The 14,976-nt window shown below is 43.1% G+C and overlaps 1 protein-coding gene across 2 annotated transcripts in view; it reads right to left on the bottom strand.

Moving 5' to 3' along the window:
* Positions 1-14,976, bottom strand: part of ulk4 (unc-51 like kinase 4) — a 548,729-nt gene that overhangs the window by 467,373 nt on the left and 66,380 nt on the right. For both annotated transcript variants that reach the window (XM_068001818.1, XM_068001817.1), the window contains exon 15: positions 6,382-6,563. In XM_068001818.1, coding sequence (XP_067857919.1) covers positions 6,382-6,563 — 182 coding nt within the window. The remainder of the gene's footprint in view (positions 1-6,381; positions 6,564-14,976) is intronic.

The raw sequence follows: 14,976 nt of genomic DNA, 5'->3' as shown, positions 1-14,976 counted from the left end.
CAGTCCGTGCCCGCATGCAGCAAGACCTGGACGACATCCAGGCTTGGGCTGATAAGTGGCAAGTAACATTCGCGCTAGACAACTGCCAGGCAATGACCATCTCCAACAAGAGAGAGTCTAACCACCTCCCCTTGACATTCAACGGCATTACCATCTCCGAATCCCCCACCAGCAACATCCTGGGGGTCACCACTGACCAGAAACTTAACTGGACCAGCCATATAAATACTGTGGCTACAAGAGCAGGTCAGAGGCTGGGTATTCTGTGGCGAGTGACTCACCTCCTGACTTCCCAAAGCCTTTCCACCATCTACAAGGCACAAGTCAGGAGTGTGATGGAATACTCTCCACTTGCCTGGATGAGTGCAGCTCCAACAACACTCAAGAAGCTCGACACCATCCAGGACAAAGCAGCCCGCTTGATTGGCACCCCATCAACCACCTTAAACATTCACTCCCTTCACCACCGGTGCACTGCGGCTGCAGTGTGTACCATCCACAGGATGCACCGCAGCAACTCGCCAAGGCTTCTTCGACAGCACCTCCCAAACCCACGACCTCTACCACCTAGAAGGACAAGAAGGCACATGGGAACAACACCACCTGCACGTTCCCCTCCAAGTCACACACCATCCCGACTTGGAAATATATTGCCGTTCCTTCATCGTGGCTGGGTCAAAATCCTGGAACTCCCTTCCTAACAGCACTGTGGGAGAACCTTCACCACACGGACTGCAGCAGTTCAAGAAGGAGGCCTCACCACCACCTTCTCAAGGGCAATTAGAGATGGGCAATAAATGCTGGCCTTGCCAGCGACACCCACATCCCATGAACGAATAAAAAAAAATCTTTGTCACAACGGTTTAAAATGAAGGTGACACAATGAAGCATTTGGCTGCAAGTTACATCATTGCAATGTATATTAATAAACACAAAAAAGTTTGCAAAATAACTTTCCTGAAAAAATACAGTGGCCCTTTAATGTTCCTATGAATACCTCCATTCTGGATATGGAAATAAATACTGCTGAGTAGCAGGTCTAACCCAAACAATAACACTGTTGATGTATCTATTAATATGGTGCTCAGTCAAATCTGTATAAAAACATCAACTTAATTCATTATCTTCAGATGACAATAACCAGTTAAATTTTGACTCCCTAATCAACTTTGGCCTTAGAAGCTCAACTTTTGTTCAGGCTAGCTTTTACAATTTCAGCTTGTCAATAGAACCACGTTCTCTCTCAACAGTGTAACAGCAATTCCTGTAAGTGGACCGCATCCTAACTCCGATGATTAGGAAGGTGTATTTATCTTCACAGAGAGTATCCAAGGGACCAGCAATTATCCAATTTGCAGTAATCTGTTTACCAGATTTAACACAAGCTGATTTTACAATAATCTGACTGTGGTGCTAGCACAGGCAGTTTCTACGGTGAGGGTCTTGTGCAGCCAGCAGCAAACCCAAAGTAAGCTTGCTAGACTGATGAAGGCTGGCAAATTTGCTCATCGGTCACCAGACTACCAAGCTTTCTTCAAAGAGCAGTTATGACCAGTCCAGACTAAAGAATTACAGACTAAAGTAATTAATATCATTATTTACAACTAGATAGTAATATGAAACAGAAAAAAAGCAAGTACTAAAAGTAGAACATAAGTAAACATACATATAATGAGAAAGTATGTAATGGGTCAATTATCTTTCAGCGTGAATGGGGACATAAGTATACGTCACATAAGCGTAGAACTAGGTTAGATATCAGGAGGTACTTCTTTTCACAGAAAGTTGTTGACTTATGGAGCAAGTTGCCAGCTCATGCATAGAAACACAGAAACAGGAATAAGTCATTCTACCCCTTGAGCCTGTTTCGCTATTTAATTAGATCATGGCTGATCTGTACCTCAACTCTCTTACCTAACCAAAATCTATCGATCTCAGTCTTGAAAATTTCAACTGACCCAACACTCACAGCTATTTGGGGGGAAGAGATTTCCAGATTTCCAATAACCTTTGTGTGAAAAAGTGTTTTCTGATTTCACTTCTAAATGGCCTCACTTTAATTTTAAGATAATGCCAGCTTTTTCTGGATTCCCCCACCAGAGCAAATAGTTTCTCTGTATCTACCTTATTGAATCCCTTTATCAATTTAAATACCACAATTAGATCATCTGTCAACCTTCTAAACTCAAGGGAATACAGATCAAGTTTATGCAAACTCTCCTCATTATTTAACCCTTTAAGCCCTGGTATCATTCTGGTGAACCTGCACCGGATGGGGTCATGGTGTGCATAAGTTACATCATGACCGTATGGCATAGGCTCCATGGACATCTGGTCTTTATCTGTCCTTCATTTTCATATGTTGTAGTGCCTCTGTGGACTCAATAAACAAAGTTCTGGCCTTTGGTATGGCTAAATGAGTTAGTTTCATCTTCTCATAAATATTCTGTATCAAGTTATTGTTGCCTTCAAGTGTGGAGTAAATATAAACTTTTCCATCTGACCTCTATCAGATTTTGGATGAACTACTGTCCTGCTTTCAAACAGCAAAATAACCAGTTTCTACGCAGCAAGTGTCACGCAACAAGCCTGCAGTCGACCATCGGTGGACTTTAAATATAAAAATGGTAGCAATGCAGGGAGGTTGTTTTGATGTCACACTCCCAGGAACCAGACCACACCGAATTATAGCATAAAACTCGATGTGGTCTGGGTCTATAGCATAGATAATCTTACAATCATCCTTAGATATGGGGGTGATGCCAGAGGACTGGAGAATTGCAAATGTTACACCCTTGTTCAAAAAAGGCTGTAAGGATAAACCCAGCAATTACAAGCCAGTCAGTTTAACCTCAGTAGTGGGAAACTTTTAAAAACAATAATCCGGGACAAAATTAACAGTCACTTGGACAAGAGTAGATTAATTAAGGAAAGCCAGCAGGGATTTGTTAAAGGCAAATTGTGTTTAACCAACTTGATAGAGTTTTTTTGATGAAGTAACAAAGACGGTTGATGAGAGCAATGCGGTTGATGTTGTTTATATGGACTTCCAAAAGACGTTTGATAAAGTGCCGCATAATAGGCCTGTCATCAAAGTTGAAGCCCATGGAGTAAAAGGGGCAGTGGCAGCATGGATGTGAAATTGGCTAAGTAATAGGAAACAGAGAGTAGTGGTGAACGGTTGTTTATCGGACTGGAGGGAGGTATACAGTGGTGTTCCCCAGGGGTCGGTACTAGGACCATTGCTTTTTTTTTATATATATTAATGACTTGAATTTGGGTGTACAGGGCACAATTTCAAAATTTGCAGATGACACAAAACTTGGAAGGGTAGCGAACAGTGAGGAGGATAATGATGGACTTCAAGAGGACCTAGACAGGCTGGTGGAATGGCCGGCACGTGGCAGATGAAATTCAACGCAGAAAAGTGTTAAGTGATACATTTTGGTAGGAAGAACGAGGAGAGGCAATATAAACTAAACGGTACAATTCTAAAAGGGTGCAGGAACAGAGAGATCTGGGGGTATATGTGCATAAATCACTGAAGGTGGCAGGGCAGGTTGAGAAAGCAGTTAAGAAAGCATACGGAATCCTGGGCTTTATAGCAAGGAGGTGATGATGAAACTTTATAAAACACTGGTTCGGCCACAACTGGAGTATTGAGTCCAGATGTGGGCACTGCACTTTAGGAAGGATGTGAAGGCCTTAGACAGGGTGCAGAAGAGATTTACTAGAATGATTCAAGGGATGAGGGACTTCAGTTACGTGGATAGACTGGAGAAGCTGGGGTTGTTCTCCTTAGAGCAGAGAAGATTGAGAGGAGATCTGATAGAGGTATTCAAAATCATGACGGTCTAGACAGAATAGATAGAGAGAAACTGTTTCCATTGGCAGAAGGGTCAAGAACCAGAGGACATAGACTTAAGGGGCTCCATTTTAGCACCCGCTATCGGGTGCGTTCCTGGCGGGGGGGGGCTCCGAAAATCGGGGAATCCCGGAGCGGGTCGGGAGCCCGGCTCCAACCCGCCCACTTCTGGGTTCCCCACAGACGCGCCGACGTGCGCGCGCAGCCCCCGCAGGTGGAACTCCCGCAGGCAATTAAAGCCGGCGGGGTGCCACTTAACAGTATTTATGTTGCTATATCAGGTCATTAACAGACCTGATTAAGGGAATATGTCAGGTGGGGTGGGATTTTAGAAACAACTGGGACAGTCTCCCGTACTGGGGGAAACACTCCCAGTTGAAATGGACGTGTTGCAGCTATCAGCCTGTGGCAGCTGCAAAGGTCCATTTGACAGGTGGGGGCGGGGGAGACCCTCACTCATTGCAGGAGGCCACTCTGTCACTTGGGACAGAAGTTTGGCCTCCACCACCCTCCTCCTGACAATCAAATTCACCAACTTACACACTTACCCCGGGGTCCAGAGACATGTACCTACCTTGTGGACCCCCTCAGATGTACATCTTCCGGATGGGGGCCGCCGTAGCTGCAGTCATGACCTCCTCAGAGGGCGAACAGCATCACCAGCCTCGACGGCCAAGCCGTCCACCTCTGACACGTGGAGCTCCACAACACAGTGCTGTGACACATCCACCTGCACAGCAGGAGGGAGGGTAACCGCAGAGAGAGATACGTCGCAGGGGGCACTACCCTCGCCACAGGGTCCACAGACCGAAGCTCAGCTTCCTGGACCTCTCTGAGCAGCAGTGCACACGGAGGCTCAGAGTCACTCGACATGTAGTCGTGGACATCTGCAGCCTCCTTCAGGCCGAGCTGCTCCCGGCTGGCCCGAGCACCATCTTCTTACCTGTCGCTGTCAAAGTCACCACTGCCCTCAACAACTTCTCCTCTGCATCCTTCCAGGGTGCCACCGGGGACATCGCCGACGTCTCTCAGTTGTCTGCACAAAAGAGCCCTGAAAATACACTGCACCCACTCTGCAGTGACACAATGGGTGGCATCAGGTGTGGGTCTTCATTGTGATCCTTAGGAAAGGGCATTATTGCACAAACCAGACAAGGTTCGCAAAGATGTGGCAGTAGTGGTGCCAATATAATATGCGATGTGAGTTGGTCAGAAATTAAATATAAGTAAATCCATGACAAACCCTCAAACACACTTGTGCATCCCCTTCATGCTCACAACACTTTTGCCTTACGCTTCCTCCTGCACATACGTGATGCATGCCCTATGCCTGCAGCACAGGTTGTGGCAGGTTGAGTGAGGCTGACCGTTAGAGAGATGCATGAGAGGGTCAGTATGAGATAGAGCCATGAGATTGTATGAGGATTGGGTTGGGTGGTAGTGGCGGGATGAGTACTGGTGAGGTGATTAAGTGCAGGTAAGATGAGGATGAAGTTTGAGTGGGTGTGAGGGGTGATGTGACAGAGTAGTGTTGGCAGTGCAGAAGGAGATGTGGGGTGGGGGCGGTGATGTGGCAGACGGAGTGTAGGGGAATGAGTAAGTGTACTCACTTTGGCTGACCTACTTAGGTCATTGCAGCGCCTCCTGCACTGTATGCAGGTGGGCGATATGTTGGTGGTGCAGGTGACCTCCTCTGCCACCTCGAGCCAGGCCTTCTTGGTGGCATAGGCAGGCCGCTTCCTCCCACTTACCGGGGGGAAGATCTCTGTCCTCCCCCTCCTCTTCACCCCATCTAATGATACCTGGAGTGAGGCATCATTAAACTGGGAGCAGCCTTCCCCCTGGGCTGCTCCATGCTGTAATTTTTCCTATTTGTTGCAGCATCTGTCAGTGGAGGACTGCCCCTTTAAATAGAGCTCCTCCAGCTGACAGACCTTACTGCGCATGCGCAGTCCGCCCGACGCGCAGCTCAGCAGCAGGGAACCTGGAAGAACAGGTAAGTGGATCCAATTAGGCTGCGAACGCGCGCGGGGCAGACTGATTTCACCAGTCGCCCCCCTGCCATGAACCCACAGCCCTGGTAATATCGAGCCCAAGGTGATTGGCAAAAAAACCAAAGGTGACATGAGAAAAAACTCTTTTACACAGCGAGTGGTTGTGATCTGGAATGCACTGCTGAGGGGGTGGTGGAACCAGATTCAATCGTGGCTTTCAAAAGGGAATTGGATAAGTACTTGAAGGGAAAAAATATGCAGGACTACAGAGATAGGGCTGGGGAGTGGGACTGGCTGGATTGATCTTACAGAGAGCCAGCACAAACTCGACGGGCCGAATGGCCTCCTTCCATGTTGTAATCATTCTATGATTCTATGAAAAGGGCCTTATGTATGCAATGGGCATCTGCAAGTTATTAAGAATAGAAAATAAAGTCACAATTCTAAGAATGCATCTGGCACACTAAAGGAATGCCTGGAATCTACAGTCAGTCATCAAACTTTGAAGAGTTGGTCACTTACCAGCTGTGAGTCGATTAGTCTTGTGGCAACTTCCTTGTGACTAGTCACCGTGCAGAGATAACACATCAAGTTCAACTTGGCTCTCGGTGCCCCTGCCGTCTTCTCTCCAGCATCAATCAGCGAGCACAGCTGCTGCACAAAAGGATTCCAGTCCTGTTCCTTTAGGGACAGCAGTTTCTCAGCTGCAATTCATTAAGTCACAAGGTCACCATTAATTTTACCTTTATAATGTAATGGCCTTCTTGGGCTGACCTAATGCATTCTTCAGCTATGAAAAACCACCACCCAAAAGCAAATTACAACTTTGTTGTCAAGAAAAAACACTAATAGCTGTTAAGTCAACATGACTAACAGCACAATGCAGAATACTCTGCTTCCATATAGCATTCGGCCTAGCAGTCTGACACAAGCAAGTTGAAGTGATAGGCTGCCCTGAGAATTAATTGTTCAAATTGTTCATTCATTTTCCCTCCCCAAGACAGTTGCTGGTTGTCATTTTGTGAAGCACCTGCAACTAGATTTTCACTTCTCTTCTAAAATCTCAGTATCCATATGTGCCTCTAATAATCACCCAAATATGTTGGATGTTCATCTGATTCATAGGAATTATCACTGAGCAGTAACAGCAGACCAAATTCTCTTTAGATGAGGGCTGGATAAGAAATGATCCGAGGTTGTTAATGAGGAGGTGAGCTGTGCTTGGTTTTGGTCATTTTCCCCTTTCGCAAATCCATTTTAGAGTCTTTTTGCCTCCACACTGTCCTCCTTCAGTCGAGAGGGTGGAACAACGTGAACCACAAATTTATCTAAATAAATAACACAGTTCCATACTGCTTGTACACAATGGAACAGATCCTCCAATTAATTCTTGCTCCTTTCTCCGCACGTTCTCCCTCCCCAAAAATGGAACTCTTGTTATTGTTGCAATAATGTGCTTTACCTTGTTGCTCCTTTTGAAGATAAACAAGTTTGAATGTCAGTAATGATACAGACTGTTACCATGGATGTCCATAAGGACCAATGAAATGCCATTTTTCAGTTTAAATATCCCAAACATATATGATCATGGTAAAAGTATTTCAGGCACAATTTATCATTTATGTGGCCACACAACCACTCATCATTTATGCTTATACAGGCTCCTATGAACATTTTTATCATTGGATTATGTAAGTTCTAGTGTTGTTTCGCAAATTTCTCAGTACATCAAAAAGGTATTTTTTTTTGCAAAAGTTTAAAAATGAAATTGTTATTTTGCACCTAAGACATAACTTGTGATTAGATAATGCAGAATTAAAAGATACCGGCAGGTCTCCTGCTATGTTGCTCAGCAAGTCTGCGAATACATAGATGCGTTATACCATATAACATGCAATGTATAATATAATTGATCTTCTGCAGCATTGGTCAAAGACAAAAAGGCTCTTCTAGAAACTGTTTCTACCTCTTTCCCATTTTAATTCTGTGTGTTTTGGGCTTTCTCCTTTTCTCTCTCTGGCATCTAGCACTCTGTTCAACTCAACTTGGTTCTGTTTCACTCTTTCTGGAAGTCTCTCATCTCTCTGTCTCCTCTCTTCCCTGTGTCTCTGATGTACCTGTTTATTTGCAACTTGCTTAATTGCAATACTCATTTTAACGCAACATTTCTAAAGGCCCGTATTTGCCCTATACTTCAAATTATGAAAAGTTTGTTTATTGCAATTTCATTTATTGCAATTACCGCTTATATGCAAGTATGGCGCACAGAAATCTTTCTTTAACGAGACTTCGAACCAGAGGCTTTCACCTCTCAATGTGATTGGGTTCAGTGGTCTGATGTGTCAGCTTAGATTGTGCGTTTAAATCCCGGAATTGGGCTTGAACCCAGAACATTCTGATTTAGAACCAAGACATTACCAACTGAACCAGTCTGAAACTTGGAAGAGATGGGGCCTGGAAGTATTCCGAGACACACATCCGGGCTTTGCGTACTGGTCCAAATGATAATTGCTGGCCCACATGTGGGAGTGGGCAGACTCGGGAATGGAGCATGAGGGCTCAACTGGAGGTGGCACACAGCAGTATGATAGCATCAGTGGGAAGAAGCATCAGGTAGTAGGTGAGAGGCATCACAGAGAAGAAAGTGAGTTAACACTTTTAGATGGCGCCACAGGGGAAAAAGTATGAATAAAGTGTGGTCAACGCATCTCCTGGGAAAGGCCAGATGAGTACATCTAATGTAACGAGACAATATATTACAATCTTGCAGCAATTTAATACATTTTTTTTTAAAGTTACTTTGTTCACAGATTGCTCAAACAACATGTCCTTCCTTAACATGAAGTATCACCAAAACTATTTAACTCACTTTTTTTGGGTTGAACCCATCAAAATACTTTCAGCCTTCCATGCAACTCTAGGGTAGATGATACTGTTAAGCCTCCAAAAAAAAGTCTTGCTCTATTCTTTCACTTGTTTTTCTTTCGTTCCTCCTCTTCCACTTTTGTTCTTTTCCCTTCACTTTTCTTTTTCTTTCCCTTCATCCTGCTCTTTCAATTCTTGCTTTCTCACATTCTTTCACTTGTCACTCTCTGCCACTCTCCTCCTTCACTCCTCACAAAGCAGTGGACCAGGAAGTACTTAGGACAGAAGAGCAGGCAAGCAGGCAGGCCAGGTTAGCACCCAGGCTGAACAGGCAGGTTGAAAAGCTCTGAAGGCAGCAGGTGGGGAGGGAGGGAAGAGGTAGCAGGTTAGGAAGTACTCATGGCATGTCAGCAAGCCACTCAGGAAGCAGTTGGAGGAGGCGTGCTTGAAAGCAATCAACATGGGCAAGTGAGTGGTGAGATCTCAGATTTAAAATTAACAACTGAGTTAGCATCAACTGCCATTTGCAGAAGAAACTTTCAAACTTCTACTACCCTTTGCGTGTCGAAGTGTTTCCTAACTTCACTCCTGAAAGTCGTGGCTCTAATTTTTAGGCTATGTTCCCTAGTCCTAGACTCCCCAACCAGCGGAAATAGTTTCTCTCCATCTATCCTATCAGTTCCCCTTAATATCTTGAAAATTTCGATCAGATCACCCCTTAATCTTCTAAATTCCACAACCCTAATTTGTGTAATCTCTCCGCATAATTTAACCCTTGGAGTCCAAGTATCATTCTTGTAAATCTATGCCACACTCCCTCCAAGGCCAATTTATCCTTCCTAAGGTGCGGTGTCCAGAAATGAACACAGTACTCCAGCTGTGGTCTAACCAGGTCAAAAAATGCACCTCGCCTGGCTGAGTGAGGTGCTGTAATGCCAAGCACATGGAGTGGATGGGCCATGGAGCACTTGAGCTGAGTGAATGAGCAGGTCAACTGGCAAATATTCAGTCTGGGCAAGTAAGCAAGTGGGGCAGTTGGAAGATGGCAGTTGGACATGACTCATGGTGAGCAAGAAAGCAGGTGGGTCAGGAACCATTTCGGATGAGCAGGTGAGTGTGCAGGCAGAGTAAGTAAATGGGAGACCTTCACAGCCTGGCCTATCCAAAGTAAATCTCGGACTGCCCGGACTTGTTGCCAGCCCAGCTCGAGCAGAATTATTCCCATTCTCACCACCCCCGCTCCCAACCACGGATTTCTCCTCAGTTACTGTTGTGTTCAGCTCTCAAACTACAGTTACCAACTGTACTTGTGATAAGTTGAGTAGAGCAGCTGAACAGAGCTGAGGAAAAGAACCACAGATGGAACAGGACTCCAGCAGGAACAGCTCAGGAAGGATTGAGAAGGGAGAGGCAGACATGTCTCAGGATGGGTAGTGGGGTAGTTTGTGAAAGACTAGGGCGGTTCATGACAGGAAGGCAATGACCCAAAGCCAGTCAGAAACAACTGGGTGTTGGGCAGGCCTCACTGTGATGGACTCGTGGTGGGTTGGAGCAGTCCAGGAATGAGTCAGGGCAGGTCAGATTGGGCCGATGCAGGGAGCATGACCATAGGGACTTTACCAGAGGGGGTGGGTGGAATAAAAATGACGAGGAAATGGGTTTGACTGAATTGACATGAACTGCAGTCAATTGGGAGGAACCAAGGCCAATATAAGAAAAAAAGTCAAAAAGCCCTACCCAATAAATGAGGCTGCAGGCAAATACTCAAAATTGAGCCTCAGGCTCCAGACAATCGGGTAGGTCTCTCTATGAAGACATTTTGCCAAGAACTTACAAGACTACACAAGTAAATCTTATGAGTAATAATCATTTTATTCAATAGTTTGATTCTTATGAGTTTCTTATGTTATAAATGTTATATTTAGATATAAAGATAGCTGCTCAAACCAATTTCACAAAATTATTTTAATCGGTCACTCCCTGCTATTTACTAGTTCAGGATTTGGTAGTGTAAATAAATTAAACAATTTGATTGCTTAATTTTCTGCAACGTATTTGTTTGTTCCTTAGTGGTGGTTGCTGTCTTAAATGCTTTTGATTTGTTCATGTTAAGTCAGTTGGATATTTGATTGGTGCCTGATGTCCTCACTTCAGCAAATCACTAATTTTTGCTTTACAAAGGGGTGTCGCTCTATGGTGAGATACCTCGGTGTAATGACTTCAACATGCATTCAAAATACAAGATATTACATTGCATCTTTCAAAAATCACTGGTAACCTTTTCAACATTTTGTTCTTACAGAAATCAGCAGTTGGAACACACCACTGTAAAAGCTTTTCTCTCTTTTCAAGATTGCAGAACATGAACAGAAGCAGCTAATTACAGCACTTATTTTTATTTTTAAAAGAAGTTAATAATTAGTTTGAGTTACCGGATGGAAATAATGGGGGAAGCGGGAGGGGCAAACAAAATTTAATAACACGATTATTGCATAATGATTGGGACAATCGTAACGCAAATTTCCCAACCGTGAACAGTATTTTACCGAACAAACTGGTTAAAGATAGGAACCAATGATGCAATGTGCACATAGTGCAAATTGAATAGCTGTTTTATACATTTCCTCCAGAACACAAAAGTAAACTGAGTAAGATAAAGGACATGTCCTACTCAATTAGTTAATAACACTAAGAGCTTAATCACTGAAGTTACCAGAACAATTTCTTCAAATTATGCTAATAGAAGCTGTTCAGCACACAGTTGACAAATTGTTCTGACAATTTCTATGGATCCATAGTGCGATTAAATGAAGGCAGCACTGAGTCTTGTAAATCGTGTATAAGACTGTTAAGTTCATTAGTCGATTAGGTTTTTAGCTCAATGATATGGAGAGAAATAAAAGCGTTATTAGCTTTCCAGTATGGAAGGCCATGTGGTGGGGAGAAAAGATGTGTGCATAATTTTAACCCTTTCACTGCCAGGGAGCAACAGTTTGGTCTGAACAAGTTATATTCAAGAAGCTACTAAATTTACTAGCTTATCACAATGCAGCATTTTGTGAATAACACAAATGTAATCGGCACCATTTTAGCCAACTTTAAAAAGAATACAATTAACGGATGAAAGTAAAGTTCAGAAATAACTAGTACTTAATCACCTTTCGGAGAGTTTCTGTGAAATGAGAAGTATTAAAATACAAGTATTATTCAAGACTGTTCACAGTTTGATTTTCTGGTCTATTTTTCACATTTGTGTATGAAATACAGTTTACATGTCACAGGATTTAAACAAATAGGTCTGAGAGAGCACATCAGATAAAGGGCGAGGCAGTATCAATCAATATTAATGAACAGCGGTAATCAGCAACATATTTTACAACACAGTCCAAGGGAAGGACTACTGATAACATAACACCCTATTTTAGTTATGCTCCAATATGACGCACAGATTTTTATATTAAGAAAAAATAACAGGGTTTTCGGAGACTTCTTGTGCATCATGGGTACATGTTGAAAGCCTTCTGCAACTAAGTTATACCATAACATAAATGTATCTTTAAAATACTGGTTTATTTATATTACTATCAAATTACAAATGTTTAATATTTATTTTGATGATAGATAGAAACAGTAACTTTCCAATAGACATGGTTACACCACATTGCACCATTTGCAACTTGTACTTAACAAATGAGTTTAATTCTCATTTCATTGATTCATTTATTGAATAAATGGGAAACCTATTCCACTTGCTGTATTTATGCTATTGTTCAATTTTGTATCAACTTAAAGAGTACACTTATAAATGCTGGACTATGCACCAAATAAAGTGTCACAATCCCAAAACTTTAGGGGACCCACACCTCCAAACCCTGCACTGTGCCTTCAATGCTCACATTCCCTTACAGAAATTTCTATATTTGCCACTGCTGCAAAACATACATCCATGTTCTTTCCTGCAATACAGGTGTTGCAATATTGAAAATACCTGCAGCTTAAGTTATGACAAAACCGTGTTCCACTGCACTTTCAGTACAACTGTTTGTTTTCACATGCCATAGATTTGGGGCCGCTTTGAGTTGTCAGCTTTTTGGAGGCTAGGTGAGCTTTTTTGAATTTGGTCAGTTTTTGCTAATTTTCCTGGTTGCCATGTATGGCTCAACTAAGTATCAGTTTAAATGGAAGACTGCATTTGAAATGTTGCTTTGCTTGTTTATTTTGTTCTGGATGGTTGGAGGCAGTTGAATTGCTTGTTTGTTTATGTGTATCTGCAGGTATTTGAGAGAAAACATAAACATACCAGGAGATAAAGGGTTAACTTAATGGAAGGAAAGTTAGTCTAGTAAGGGGGAGGGGGCATTCCAAATAACAAAGTCATGAATTTGCACATTGTATACAAGTAGGAACTCCTTAGTAAAATACTATTGTGGAAATGTTTGAAGTAAAATGCAAGTTTGTTTAATATTTTCTACAGTTTTGGGCTTTTGGCTCTCACAATAAAAATATAAACCCTGGCCAATTAGGAATGTCAAGTTTTGATAATTGTAGGTTAGGCCTGCTTTATTGTCTCTCTTTTTGTATTAATTTTGTTCATACTGCATCTCTAACCATGCAGGAAGCATGGAAGGAATTGTAAAGCAGATTATTTAGTTTAGTAATTGACTTTAGGTTTGCTGAGAAAATGCATATTTTCTAATAGAACAAAAGTAATATGCTGCAGATGCTGGAAATCTGAGATAAAAACAGAAAATGCTGGAAATACTCAGCAAGTCAGGCAGCATCTGTGGAGAAAGAAACAGAGTTAACGTTTCAGATCGATGACCTATCGTCAGAACTGGAAGAAGTTACAGATTTAACAGCTTTGAAGCAAATACAGAGCCAGGCAAAGCGGAGGGGGGGAGGAGGAAGAGAGGGGAGGAAAGAACAAAAGGTGACAGAGTGCAGGGCAGGCGTGATTAAATGACAAAAGCGATGATGGTGCAAGCAGGGAGGGTGGTAATGAGACAAGTAAAGAAACAAAAGATGGGTCTAGAGGAGCTGTAAATGGCAACAGCAGAACCATTACCAGCATCTACTGTCCGAAAAAATGGGAGCAGTGGTTATGATCTGAAGTTACTGAAATCAATGTTGAGTTCGGAAGGTTGTAAAATGCCTTATCGAAAGATGAGGTGCTGTTCCTCGAACTTTCGTTGAGCTTCATTGGAACAGTGTAGAAGGCCGAGAACAGAGAGATCAGAGTGGGAGTGGGACAGAGAATTTAAATGGCAAGTCACCGGAAGGTTAGGATCATGCTTGCGGACTGAGTGGAGGTGTTCAGGAAAAGCAATCACCAATTAAAATGGCAAACAACCGGAAGGTCAGGGTCACTCACGCTTGCGGACTGAGCGGAGGTGTAATAATAGTCTGCTTATTCAATAATTGTGGTTTGGCCGACTAAATGGTGGCAAATAAAAGTTTTGTTTTTCCCCACTCAGCTAACTCTTGTGCCTAATTGAGATAGAGAGGGACCACAGAGGAAGAAAAAGTAACAAATGTAGTTATGCAGAGTATCAATTAGAACTGGCCAGATTCATAATGAAAAGTCAAAATGTCTAATTCCCCAATGAAATTAACTTGGCTCAGTGGTGAGCACTCTCACCTCTGAATCAGAAGGTTATGGGTTCAAGCCCTACTTTAGGACATGGCACATAATCTAGGTCAACAGTTCAGTGCAGTACTGAGGGAGTGCTGTATTGTTGAAGGTGCAGTCCTTCAGATCAGATTTTAAACAAAGGCTCTATCAGCTTGTTTAGTTGGATGCTAAAAAAAAAAAATCCCATGTCACTATTCAAAGTAGACTAGGGTGGGTGTCCTGGCCAACATTTATTTTCCAACCATTACTACTAAAATCATATCAACTGCACCCAGCTCTATGTCTCTACCACTTCCCTCCACCCCACAACTACTTCCATGCAGTCAGACTATCTGCCCAACATCAAGTTATGGATCAGTCAAAAGTTCCCAAATGGGAAGGCCAGAGCCATAGTTTTCAGCAAGTCATAAGTTGTGTTTCCCTGCCATTGATATCAACCCCTTCCCCAGCCAGGCTGAACCACACCATGCAAAACCTCAGTGTCCAGAGCTAAACTTCAAGGGCTCGATTTTCAAAGTAAAAAACAAATGGGTTGGGTGGGGAGGGGAAGGGAACATTGAAAATTGCCACCATTTCAGACCTGCCCCCAACCCGCCCATTTCCAGTTTTCACTGGGGTGG

This window comes from Heptranchias perlo, chromosome 2, assembly GCF_035084215.1.
Source record: "Heptranchias perlo isolate sHepPer1 chromosome 2, sHepPer1.hap1, whole genome shotgun sequence".
NCBI classification, from domain to species: domain Eukaryota; kingdom Metazoa; phylum Chordata; class Chondrichthyes; order Hexanchiformes; family Hexanchidae; genus Heptranchias; species Heptranchias perlo.
The sequence above is the reverse complement of the archived record's forward strand: the minus strand, read 5'-3'. Positions and strand labels throughout refer to the sequence as shown.